General features: G+C 39.9%; 1 protein-coding gene across 6 annotated transcripts in view; it reads right to left on the bottom strand.

Annotated features, from left to right (window-relative positions):
* LOC126285000 (uncharacterized) overlaps positions 1-13868 on the bottom strand; it is a 30898-nt gene extending 17030 nt beyond the window's left edge. Inside the window, exons 1-3 of one of the 6 annotated variants that reach the window (XM_049984292.1) lie at positions 13632-13868; positions 13020-13140; positions 262-429 (exon numbers count right to left, since the gene is read on the bottom strand). In XM_049984292.1, coding sequence (XP_049840249.1) covers positions 262-429; positions 13020-13140; positions 13632-13733 — 391 coding nt within the window. In that variant the 5' untranslated portion in view covers positions 13734-13868. The remainder of the gene's footprint in view (positions 1-261; positions 430-13019; positions 13141-13631) is intronic. The other 5 variants (XM_049984297.1, XM_049984293.1, XM_049984294.1 and 2 more) reach the window with 5 other exon arrangements.
* Between the last annotated feature and the right edge of the window lie 424 nt (positions 13869-14292).

Genomic DNA, 14292 nt, shown 5'->3' on the forward strand with positions numbered 1-14292 from the left:
CTATAATTGACTGACTATAGTCAATGTAAAGTAGAAATGTCAAAAACTAAACAACACTATTTATCATTAGAATTCTCACTTCGAAATTGTTTTAGAATGTTGAGATTAGCATACCATTATACTTTATACAATAAATTACATTTATTTATACATACAAGCATCTGGGATATAAGAAACTGCTGGTATACCTAACATTGGCAAGATAGTGAATTTTGAAGAAGGAAGAAGATTATCAAAATTTGATTATCTTCTAACAGATACCTTTGGGCAGAGGTGCTTCATCACTGTCATCGCTGTCTTCACTGCTGCTGCTCTCTTTTTTTGCTTGCACTGAGGCCTTTGGTGTTACTGGAGCAGCAGTCTTTGCCTTCTGATTTACATTAGTTTTGACAGTTGCAACTTTGGCCGCAGGAGTGTCATCACTATCTTCTATAAATGAGAGTTAACGTTAACTCAACTTGAGCAACGTTCTTGGGGTACATACTACTAATATTTAGCAAAATTTTGAAGCACATGTCAGTCGGATAAAAGGTACAAATGATAATACAAAGACAAATTAATGCCTTGACAATTAAAACTTAGTTCCATTTGGCCCTATTTATGTTACTCTTTCAAGATCAATCATATTAACATATAGATTCGTCGTATACTGGGACGATACGGTGTGACCAAGATAAAAGAGGCCTCATGTTATATTGAATTTGGTATTTGAAGCCGAGTGGTGTTATTTCTTAACACTAGGGCAACACTCGAGAGGTCACATATTGTCACGTTGCGTTGTCAATAGTTCTGCAAAACACTTTTCAGTGAAACAGAGATAATTGTTGCAACTCTTTGGATGTGAATTATTGAAAATGCTACACAAAAGGTTCATGATAGAATACCCCAGAGAGAGCGGCTCCTGCAAAAAGTGTTGTGCAGAAATTGATCACAGATTTTAGAGCAAAAGGTTCAGTCAGTAATGCCAAATGTAAAACGTCGCCAACAGCCCATGCGTCATTCGCTAAAACGGCCGGTAACTAGACGGCAAACACAAACGAGAACGTAAGGGGTTAAAGAAAGGGCATACCAAGAGGAAATGGAAATGGCAGACTGTCAAAGGTTGAGCGCAGAGAGTACAAATTGGTGGGACAGCACCACTTACATGGCAATAGCTAAAAAAGTGCCCATTGTGCAACCTAGCTAAAATGATCTCATGGTGAGAAGGATGACAGGAAGTTGTCCAAGTTGTTAGGAGAGGCTTAATAAACTGGAGCTTGTTCCTTTGTGAAGGGAGGACCAGTGGTGATGCTGAAGGGACACCACCTCCTGACAGATGGCAATACAGATCATTTGGGGGGGATATAAGAATTAGTGGGCTGGAGCCTTGGCATCATCAGCCACCTTGTTTCCTGTCAGACCAGTGTGAGCAGGAACCAACATAAACATAACACTGGCCCTATAAAGAGTGAGCAAGTGTCAGCTTTCTTGGACCCACTGCACTACAGGATGGACAATGTACAGCACACACAGGTTTTGAATGGCACAGAGTCTAAGCAGGTAACAACTGAAAAGTCTGCCTCGATGTACTGCGTGGCCTGATACAAGGCTACACGCTCTGATGTAAATACTGAGCAGTGTGACAGAAGCCAATACTTACAAACGTCTGTGCCAATGACCAAAGCAAACCTGAAACCTTCAATGTACACCACGGTACTATTGTGAAGTTCCATGCAAACGTCTAAACTGAAGGCAATAGAGTGAGGCTGGAATGAAAGCAAAGATTAACACAGGTCATCTCACAAAGCCAAGGTGGTGCAGGGATCACACCCATGGTGAAAGTTGCATGTAGCGTTAAGTTGCTTCAGCAAGCACCAAAAGCAAACTCCAGGAGATAAGAGAAGAGGGACACGCCCCATACTAGCGATCAACAGTCATCGAGAAAGGAGCCATAGGATGGGAGGCCATGCATGACACATAAATGACATGCATGTATGTGCTGAGGAGAGAGTCACGGCAGTAGGGCAGCCATGGCTCGACAACTTCTGAATACACACTCAACAGGACCAGTGTAAAAGGAGCCAGTGGTGAAATGGATGCCACAAAGGTGGATAGTATTGGGATGGCATAAAAAGGGACAGATATGCAGATGCATAAACAAAATACACAGTCTTGTTTCAAACAGACAAGGGACTGGTACATACAGAGGAGGGTGAAGTGATCTGCTCCCCAGGAAGTACCACTGAGGTCACATAGGACATCAAGAAACTGCATACAGCAGGCTGCCAGGTAAGACATGTGGGAGGACCAACAAAGTTTCCTCGTAGTTTCAACAGACTAAAGAACAACAGGCCCAAGAGGTAAAGACAGTGGGAAAAACCCATTGCGCTGCCAAAAATTCATAGAAACTGTTTTGTCAGTGGAAAAACAAAAGCCACTGTTGATGCTCCATGAGTGAAGGCAATCGAGACATCACTGAAGATGACGCACCATGAGACAAGTCCAAGAAAAACTGCAATAAAAGGCAAAATCGTCAATGAAAATGGAGCCAGAGATGTCGGCAGGAGACAGGCCATTATAGGAAACCATGAGGCACATTGTTTTCCTGCACAAAGGTGTCCAACATACCTTCAAAGCTCTGTCTTTTCAAAAATTCCTGAAGGAAACTGGGCAGAATGCCACGAGACCCCTCACATGTAGAGAGTACAGAGGACTCATTCTCGCAGGCTTTCACCAAATCGGGGAGGGGGGGGGGGGGGGCACAGTGTGGGATTTCCACAAAACATCAGTCATGACATGGGTGGTCAAAGTGACGAGATCGTCAACAGCAGAACGGCACATTCGAAATCCTCACTGTGCAGTGGTTAGTATATTGCGAGACTCAAGCCACCCTAACAGCAGGGTATGAATCAAACTCCATCACCTTGCAAACAACTGGTGAGAGAAATGGGGCAGTAGCTAGGAGGAAGGTGTTTTGTCCTTACCGGGCTTAGGTATGGGCACGACAGTGGCTTCACGCCAGCATCTGGGAAACCTGCCCTCTTCCCAGATGCAGATGTACATATTAAGCAGAAAGTGCTTGCCTGCAAGAGAAAGATGCTGCAACATCTGATTGTTAGTGTAAGGCACTGGGATGAAGTGACAGCATGAACTAACACCCTTATAGTAAAGGTGGCATATAGTACTCAGTCTGAGAAGATAAGGGCATTACCTATGTCTCGTTTCCGATACAGGAGGGCTGAGTGATAGTGGGAGAAGCTTTAAATCCCTGCAAAATGCTGGCCCAAGATATTGGAATGGCAATAAGGTGCACAATGACATCACCTGCTACTGTCGGACTGTGGATCTTTGTCCCAGAAAGCCTTAAGAGATTGGCCCACACGACAGATAGGGAGTGGAACTTTTGAAAGCCTTAAGAGATTGGCCCACACGACAGATAGGGAGTGGAACTTTTGAAAGTGCTATTGAATGAAATACAGCCAGCTTTCTTGTTACCTCTAAGTATATGACGACACTGTGCATGCAACAGTTCATAATGAATGTGATCTGTCATCATAAGAAGACTGTTAAAAACATGGAGAGCACACCTGTCCTGGTGACATCAATTGACAGAGCAGCCCACTCAGATTCATGGGACAATCTCAACACGAAGTGGCATTGTCACCAATGCAGTTGGGTACAGCAGGGAGAAGGTGGTGGACAATCCCCCATGTGCACATCCCTGCCACAGGTTACACATTTGGCCATGTGTTGATAAGGCCTTTAGTGTAGTTGAAATGATGACACTGGTATCAGGGCTGGAATGTATGGCTGGACTGAGATTACTTCTTAGTCTACCTTATCTTTGACAGAAGCACCATACATAAGAGAAGGAGGGCGTGGGGACACTAAGGATGTACCTACCTTTTTTGTCACCCGATGGATGGCAATGACACCCTGACCAGAGATATATGTTTGGATTTCTGTCTCACTTGGACCATCAAGCAGCCTAGTGTAAAATAGCACCATGGGAAGCATTCTGAGTTCTGTGGGCATCAACACAAACAGGGTATCCGTGGAGAAGCAAAGAGGCAAGCAGTTTTTGTGCTCGAGAATCAGAAGTAGTCTCGAAAATCAAAGAGCCATTACATGAACGAGAGCAGGATTTTATAGGGCCAGCGACTGAATTAACAACTTTCTGAATATGAAACAGATTTACCATTGCAAAGGACTTACTGTCTTCAGTATGTAAAACCACAAGGACATGCAATGCAGCTGGGAAGGTCTTTGAATTGAGAGCTTCATTCCATTTGGGAAATGTGGACTGTGAAGGTGGTGATTGGCTCACTACAAGAAAATCTCCCACGGGTGCCAGTGCCTCTGATGGTGCACTCGTCCAACTGGGCCTTCGGTGATTACTCATACCTCAGGTCACACCACCTGAACACCTGACAGAGGTACTATTCAGCAAATTAGCAGCTCAGGATTTCGCCTCTCCCTGGGTCTGGCCTGTACCGGGGGGTACATGCAAACCCCAACTGTCCACCCGTGGCTTGGAATTGTGTGTGAACCAGTCATCTGTCACGCATCAGATGCAGGGCCAGCTGTCAGGAGCACACAGGCAGGAAGAACAGAAAGAACCTCAAACGCTGAGGCAGAGGAAGGAAAGGAGAAGACAAAAGAAAAAAGGAAAATTGAACAATAAGCAGTATCGAGACTGTTCTTAAGTCAGCTACGGAAAATGCGGAACACATTCCCCAGACTTGTTACTGGGGAGGGAAAAAGAAATAGCAAGATAATAGACATGCAGCACAGAAAGGGAAAGATACCGCACAGGCTGGGGCTGCGTGGTAGCCAAACACAAACCGCCCCCTGGAAGGCCTGAATCAGTAGGAGCCACAGCCATTCCAGGGTAATTAAACCAGTAGTGTATAGTCACATACATAAAAGCAATTTAAGTGGATACTGCTGTAGTTTTCTTCACGTAGTTTCTCTGGGAAAACACTAATACTGCACTGCCTGTTTGCCTTTACATTACTCTTAATTGAGAAGCAGTCACATTTTCAAAATTTGGTATGTGAGCCATATTAAGTTATGCAACTTTTTGAAGACCTTGTCCCAACTCAAATTTAATGACACGAAAAAAGCTACAGCAACTGCACACACTACTCCACCCAATTTAATCACCCACTAACATTATCCATTCTGAACAAACATGCCACCAAAAAATGATGTAAGTGTACTTAAGTCTTATGTGCACTTAACACAAATACTATCACAGCAGAACCACTATCATTTGTACATGATATACATATTGTAATTTTCACAAACACAAAGTCAGTCCCACCACATTAACTCTGGTTAAATGAATCAATCATAGCAACTTTCAACAAGTGATTGGCTGAAAGTGCAGGGTATCCTGATTGCATCACTTGTCACAGGTAAGTACAATTACACCAGGCAAAATCCGGCAACTCACTTATCTCAATCTGACACTTTATGGTTTCAATTGCTGTGCACATCTACACAACCGCAATGTCACCTACAGTGATTGGTAATACAATCACAAACGTCATTTTGAGAAATATTTACTTGGCACACTGTAATGTGGAAGCTCTAATGCGGGTGGGCAACCATACTGTTGAAAATATCTATCTGCAAGCATCACAACTGCCTTTGTGAACAGAGAAAAGGTTAATCCACTGAAGCAAACTGCAGACAAACTGCTGAATTGTCTAAAATTGCAGCTTAAGAAAACTTCCACATTGGGACTGAATTCTGCTTGTCAGGTGCCACCAATGTCAAAAACACATACTAAAAAAAGTTCAAATGGCTGAGCACTATGGGACTCAACTGCTGTGGTTATCAGTCCCCTAGAACTTAGAACTACTTAAACCTAACTAACCTAAAGACATCACACACACCCATGCCCAAGGCAGGATTCGAACCTGCGACCGTAGCAGTCGCACAGTTCCGGACAGCACGCCTCAAACCGCGAGACCACCGCGGCCGGCAACGACATACTACAATCATTCACAAAAATCATTTTGACAATAGTTAATAATTACAGCAAATTACAACTGAAGTAACAACTGGAAAAAACAAATGTGCACTTAACCAGTCAGTTGTGAGCAACAGGGTTTAATAATGGATGTGCAGCCATAGTGTACATTTGCCACAAATCACAATGCAGTAACCTCCCTATATCAGGTGTTCAAAACATTCTCCAGAATGTTTTGAAAAATAAATGTGTGCAAAGTTTGTACTGCACACCTGAACTCCCAAACAAAAATGATGCGAAATCGGGAAATTCTTCTCAGGCAAAAATCATGATTAACAAGACTTATCGACAGAAACCTACCATAAAATGAAAGTGCAGAAATTAACACGAAGAATCAATAGTTTGCCAACAACTTACATCCACGCCAATGCGACACGTAAGTTGAACAGTACTACGAATAATGCTCCTGACAGTTTTACATGGTTGTACAAATGCTCTGTGCTTTGTACTCTCGTACAACATCCGAGGTATGAAAAACCACCATCTTAACTTTTTTCTACTTTATGTCAATGCAGTCTGAGCTTTTTTGATTGACAAACTATGCTAGCATCACAAAGATGCTCCAGCAAATCACATGCAGTACGAAGTCAGTCAGCCTTCATTTTTATCTATTTATGAAGTGTTTGTCATCTATAATGGTCTAGCAGCCAGTTAAGTCACTACAGATGTAGAACATTCTTAAAGAGCAGAGGTTAGCAATCAAAACTTGAAAGTGCTCATGCAGAACAGAATGAAATTTGTGACAAAATGAAGAAGGGATACAACAAACAGTATATTACTTGTTTTGATTTTTAGCATTACTAAACTTAGCAGATTGGTTCAGAACCAGACTGAAGGCTACATTAACCTATGAAGCACATCCCTGTCCTAATGGTGGGTATTTCCATTAGAGAGCTGCATTATGAAAATGGCAAACTCTGGCATTGGAGCAAAAAGCTAGTGCCTTCTCAGTGAATTAGGCCTACTCCACACCTACACAAGCCGTATGTCATGATCATAAAAAAATTACAGCAGGAGCTCAAGGCCCCAGAAGATGCAGTCTCGCAGCAATACAATTATTATAAACTGCAATGATGAAGTCCTCTCCCTACTACAGTAACAACATGAAGTTAAAGACCCCATTACCTAATACATGTTTTTTGAATTTATCCTTCAGTTTTTGTTCATATAACAAAATGTAAAATGGTACTGACAACGTATGTTAAGAGTCATTTGTTACCACAATCTTCGATCCACGTTACGAGATGTGGACCTGTCAAATATAGGTACTGAAGGCTGGACATGAGAACTAAGGAGAGGTGTGAAAGGGTAACTCCCTAAAACTAGGAAATTAAGTCCGACATGACAAAACCTTAAAAGTTGTAGGGTGAAGTGCGGTAAGTGTAACCACGTTTTGGCATAGTTCAACTTGGACACCAAATTGCCAACTTGTTATTGAAGACATGATTTTGAGATTTCTCATGCTTGAAGTTTGACTTATTGACTTCTAAACAATCTACATTTTGCTTTTGAAAAAGAAATTATATGGTCAATTAATTGTTTTCAAAATTTTGTGTTGTGAGGTTACACTTGCCCCATGGTTTGGGGCAAGTGTAACCCCGCATCGTTGTACCCATACAGAGCATCGTAAAAGAGACTTGGGGTAAGTGACCTGATTACCCAATTTTTACTGAATTTGAGGATTTTTAAATTATTAAAATATCTTAAATTTTACTCAAGGCATGAACTTTTTTGCACACACCTCTTTGTATATTATGAAATACACAGAATGTTAGCTAAACAAAAAAATAAGTGTTAGCCTAAACCATAAAACACAAACAGAATGCTTCATAGATTTATTTTTGTTTTAGCCATGTAATTGATTAGTTTAAATTCTACAAAAGTAATATTTTTTCTTTAGTAGACAATTTAACAGAAATAATAAAATATCTAGTATCAAGAGGAAAGAAAAATTCACTTTATAAGTTCACTTTCTATTATTTTTCATGGTAATTGAACTAAAGTTCTTGGCAATTTGTGTTTAACGCTAAACTTCCCTAATTCAACTTATTATATTCACACTTAGCCCCTAACTATTATTTAGTCACTGAATGTTGTATGAATCAAATTTAACGCCAAATGTCAGGTCTCCCCTGCGACAAAGTAGGCTCAGGCAGCACTGAAATGACATCAGAATGGAACTTCAGTCTCATCTCTTCTATCAGGCCAGTAGAATGTGGTGCCATGCTTTGTCTTTTTGCATCTGAGGAAAATCACTTCTGGATCTCCTAAATCACTAATTTTGCTAACTTGGTCAAAATTAACTTTCTTACATTTTGTTGCGAAAACGACCAGAACATAGTTTCCAACTGTAATTTTATCTTTGGCTTCAAAAAAGTTTGCCTCTTTTTCTTCTTCAGTTTATTATTTCTTTCCTGATATTGTCCAGTGTTGTTATGGTCCCATTTTCTTAATCACTACTTATTAAAGATAGGCCTCCTTCAGTTTCACTTTCTTCACTTGTTGATTCAACTTCCAGTCTTTTTTTCTTTTTACCCACAGGAACAATCAGGGATTTTTTTCCACAACATTCCGAGATGCTATTTCGAATAAAGTAACAGCACTGTTTGGAAGATTTACTTTTCATTACCAAGCTCTTGTCAATAGTACTTTTTCGTTTTGCTTTCTCCTTATTATTCTTGTTTCCTTTAAAATCTTTTCAGCTCCTGGTGCAATCCTTTTTTTCTTTGTTTTACCAGTGGGACTACACTGTCAGACTGTGTCATATTTTATAAAAGGAAACTTGGTTTAAAAATATAGTAGACTTAAACAAAAAATAAACTATCACACAAACCATTTGTAGACACTCCGTTGTCGCAAAACACTGTTCCTGTACTGTAATGTACTGTGCTGAAAGTCTTAGTAGGCCTACAAATCCAGCACATCAAGTATTCTGGTATGTACAGGAAGGCCAGTTTAGGTGATCTAGTGTGATAGCTATAACAAGGTTACAACTTAAATAAATAAATCTGTTCCAGTAAGTTTGTTTGGGGCAAGTGTAACCCCTCCTGATTACACCAGCCTGTTGGTTACACTTGCCCCACATGGGAAAAAAATTGGGTAAAGTGTAACCATGTCTGGCATATCAAGAGCTTTATCAGTAGAGTAAAATGAATCTCTTATTTGAAATTGTCATGCAAAAGTTAGTTTGTAACCAAAAAATTGTGCAGTTATCTTTAAAACTGTAAAAAGGACAGACCAAATTCTGAGCATGTCACTCACTCACATAGTGAAAATGTAGACGTCAATTCAAGTCCAAAATTAATTACCAATTTATGTCAGATTTGACAACTTATGGTGAAATATAACAAAGAAAGGAGTAAATATGTGTGATGGTCAGAGGTAAAAATACAGCTTCTTTAAGGCATCATAAGCTGTGGTTACACTCACCCCACTTCACCCTACTACATTCATTTGATTAATAGAGGGAAAATCTGTCATTAAACAAGCTGCTACCCTCACATGTGAAAAGACTAAAATGAGGCACATTGTGACCTATACACCACAGGTACCTTTTCCTTCATGCATCTCTGTACTTTTTGGTTTGCCCTACAGTACAGTACAAGCTTTGTACATAATGTAATATATTGGGAACAAAAAATTAAATCTAATGATTGCACAAGCCTCCCTATTCTTGTTCCACACAACTGAATACTAGCATGAGCATACATAACCAAAATTCGATCAAATGACAAGCTTGCTTGTACCATCCTGTTGCTTGCACACATACTACACACTCTAGCATGCTTGGGCAAACACACTTGTCAAGCATGCAGCTACATGTGTAGCAGCCTTAAGAAGAGCCTCATCCCATCTGCATGGCTGCTGCAAGTATGGTGACAGCTTACTGATTACTGGGTCACCACAACATGCCCCATCGGTTGTTACATCCATTAGTTTGTTTCCCTTGATACCCATGTGCCTAACACTCAGCAAAAAGGTACTTCCTTCCACAGCTTTTGTGAGTGGAGACAATTATCTTTGATAGTTATTGTCACTGCAGTGATAATATCTAGTGTATCAGGATCAATAGGAACTCCATGTGTTACACACTGGGAAGAAATACAATAGCCATGTTATCCAACATCACATGGATTTTCAGTAGTCTTATTCCAAGCACACTTAAATAAAAAATCCTAAACTATTCATAGATGTACACTATGCATTAACAAAACTTTCCAGAAGGACTACTACATAAGACAGCTTTTCTGAGTACCACCAGTTTTAGTGCATTAAATCTGGCACAGACATCAGATCACTCGTATCCACAAACTGTCTCCCTTAACATTGTACAAAGTAAAACCACCACTTATGAACTGCAGTTTGCAATATACGCCCTATTTGTCCACAATGCGCAGTGAAAGTCTAGAATGGGGCCAGTGGCATACTTACGTGTTTCATGCAGGAATGCTGTGAAATTTTTCCATGAGGTATGACTGAAGAAAGGAAGGTGTCAGCTATTTGATTTACACAGCCAATGAGAGAGCAACAGGCTGCCAAGTGGTTTTCATGTAGTACATTCATAAAAAAGATTGCTGTAAACAAGGCTTAAAGTTTAATTACTTCTTGTTTGAGTCACAGCTGTCTATTTTGTGCTAGTGTCTACAAACTACGGACAGTGGCACAACTTTTATATTTTCCAAAATAACAATGGGTAACTGATTTGGGGAAGGGAACCAGTGCTGTCAATGGTCCCATCAGATTAGGGAAGAATGTGAAAGGAAGTCAGCTGTGCCCTTTCAAAGGAACCATCCTGGCTTTTGCTTGAACTGTAAGAAACAACTTCTCTAGTCTGTGTTGATACGCAATTTATCTGCATGAGCACAGCCAGTTGCTCAGTTATGATATGTGGATCAATGTTTATTAGTAAAGGAATAAGTCAATTATTAGCTGCAATTTAGTTATATTTTTGTTTATTTTGGTAGTACTGTAGTTTTATGTTGATGACACATGCTTTGCTTAGTTGGTGTTATATCTTTGCAATTTTCAAGCTGCTGGGTTATTTTGTTATCACTGCCATGCTGTTAATGATGGCTGCTCTGTTGTCTATTTGCACCAACAAAGAGCAATATTCAGTTATTCATTTTTTGTGGTTGGAAGGCACATCAGGCCAAAATTTATCTAAGACTTTCAGCACAGTACATTACAGTACAGGAACAGTGTTTTGCGACAACGGAGTGTCTACAAATGGTTTGAAAAATTCTGAAATGGTCCCACAAGTGTTATGCACGATGGAGGAGCCGGACGACCATTTACCGCCACAAGTGAAGAAACCATCGAGCATTCACACAAAATAATTCTCTTAGATTATTAGTTATTGACGAAGTGGCACATCATCTGCAAATTATTCACAGCCCTGCCTAAGAAATTATTCGCAAGTCTTGGGTATAATAAACTATGTGTAAGATAAGTCACAAAACAACTCACACAATTGCTTAAAACACACTTGGACATCAGCAAAAATCATTTTGACCACTATGGTAACAAAGGCGACAAGTTCTCAGACAGGATCTTTGCTGGTGACAAAACATGAATCCATCATTATAAGCCAGAGAGTAAACAGAGTATGGAATGGAAACATCCAAATTTGCCGTGCAAGAAAAACTTCAGGCCCCAACCGTCCGCAGGAAAACTGATGCTTACAACTTTTTGTAAAGCATTGGGGCCAGCACTGGAAAATTATGGGGAAAGGGACACAGCAAAAAACAGTGTACATTACAGAGATGCTTACTGCAAGGCCAAAGCCTACAATCCGAAGCAAAAGCCGAGGATTGCTGTCAAGTGGCATGTTGTTGCACAATGTCCTGTCTGCATACTGCTGCCCACATTGCTGAAACATTCCAGAAACTAATTTTAAGAATTCCTCATCCTCCATATAGTCCCGATCTTGCCCCTTCTGACTCACTTGTTTGGCCCACTCAAACAGGCATTAAACGGGCTGTCGATTTGCCTTGGATGAAGCAGTGAAAGGTGCGGTGCATTCCTAGCTTGCAGCTCAACCGAGAACCTTCTTTTATGAGGGCATCACAAGGCTACACTACAATGATGGACCAAGTGTATTGAAACGTAATGGACTATGTCAAAAAATGATGAACTTGTGTGTTTCCTATTTGATCACAATAAAATTTTGTAACTACTTAGTAGGTAACTGACTGACCATCATATATTGAACATGGACTTACTAAAACTAAATACCTTTCTCCTACAACTTAATTAAAAATCCCTGATCCACCTGAAGTGCCAGCATTTGCTGCATATCTAGAAGATTCCATCCACACAAACCTTTGACTCAAGAGTTATTTCACCACCCAATCTGTTAGACCTCAAGTATCTGCAATCCACCAATGAGACATATACTAATGACAATATAGCCATGCAGAACTAAATCAATTAAATCAGTCCACGTTATAGCACCTGGTGTCAAAGTATTTCTCCCAAAACATACTAAAACAGCAAACAAGAAATAAGTTTCAATTTCGGCATTACAAATAGAATGCATCTGTTCTTGCCTCTCGCTAGTTATGTGAAACAACAATCTCAAGCACCACACAAAACTGATGCGTTGCCAACTTATGAGCAACATATGCACCAGAGTGACTTCTGTTCCTGATCTAGACTTAAGTCCAATCATCATGTGCAGAAAAGAAACCTGTGTGCCACCTACCTCAAGAGTCAAACATGGTGGAAATAAACATGGTGCACGGGTGGGGAAATTAGCACGGAAATACTAACATTTCACCACAACTGCCAATCCAGAATGACAAAGATATATATAATATTTAAGATTAGTGGGCATAAACTTCAAAATAGCAACAATCTGAATGACTTGCATGTCTCAGTAACAGATTCATATAAACTATCATGACTAAAAACTGAATAAATTCACGAAAACACTACAAATTTATTCAAGCATTATAAAACATCTCAACATCAACCTTTTCGACGAACATTCGTGACTCACCTGAGGTCGAGTCTGATGATTCTTCTACGTCACCATTCTTCAAAACAATCTTTTTCGAGGACTTTGTGTTATAAAATTTCACAATCTCTTTCAATGATGGCCAACCTGGAGAAACAGGGCTCTGAAAGGGCAATTAGAAACCATAATTAAATTTTAAAAAAATGAAAAAGTCATACATACAACTGTGTTTACCTCTCACGTAACTACACGTGTGCAACATGCTGCAATGTTTGTTTGCAATTAAATGGTGTGTAAAACCTAACACTTAGCACTGATATATTCTTTGTCATATTTATTTGGCACAGGAATACCAAAAACTGCAAATGACGCTATGTTTACACATAAAATTGAACTGAACAGCCGGCTTCACAACTTATGCAGCTACACAAATATTAAAAAATATACATATATATATATATATATACATACACTTCGCTCATGCATTAATCATAATGTTGTTGATAATAAACAGAAGCCATAGTCAATTACAACGTAATTGGCAGGTGCCGTACCACGTGCTTCCAACAAGAAAATAACACGATCGATAATTAACGCAAAGTTTCAAAAGTCTGCTTATTAATAACCATAGTAGCAGACAAGAACAATACTTACAGGCTTTGCTTTCTTTTGATACACCGCGGCTAGAGATGGGCAAGTTGATAATAAATGCTGATGCACAAGAGAATTTACAACACTCTCCTCCACTGCCGCCATTTTGAACCGAAAGAGCGAGCAACGCGTTACCTCCACTACGAACACTGTGCAAGCAATGATTGTCGGTAGCGGAGAATGCCGTGCACAGCGATAACATATACCATGTGTGTATGCAATACGCAAAGATAATAAAACCAGAATGGGGAAATCACGTGTACACCGATTGCTGATTTTTACTTATCAATCCTAAACGTAATTCACGATGATTTAAATTACCTTGCTTTGAATAACGATTTTTTAATTAGGATGCATGTGTAAAAACATACAAACGCAAAGCAACACACAGGAGAGCAAATATATTAAAGAAACAGGGAATGCATTTTCCTTACAGAGCGAGAGACTCAGTCCAATCACATTTACAAATAACGTAAAAACAAGATAAATACCAAGGAACAGGAACATACCAATCAGAATGCCGAGAATCTGGAGATGACAGGTAGGAATTTCAAAACAGTATAAAGAACGTAAAAGAAGCTGCAAATATGAAAATAGCCATTCTATCTCCGCCGAACACATGGTAAAACACAAAATATAGACACAAATCATCAAGCATGGAAAA

This window comes from Schistocerca gregaria, chromosome 8, assembly GCF_023897955.1.
Source record: "Schistocerca gregaria isolate iqSchGreg1 chromosome 8, iqSchGreg1.2, whole genome shotgun sequence".
Lineage (NCBI taxonomy): Eukaryota > Metazoa > Arthropoda > Insecta > Orthoptera > Acrididae > Schistocerca > Schistocerca gregaria.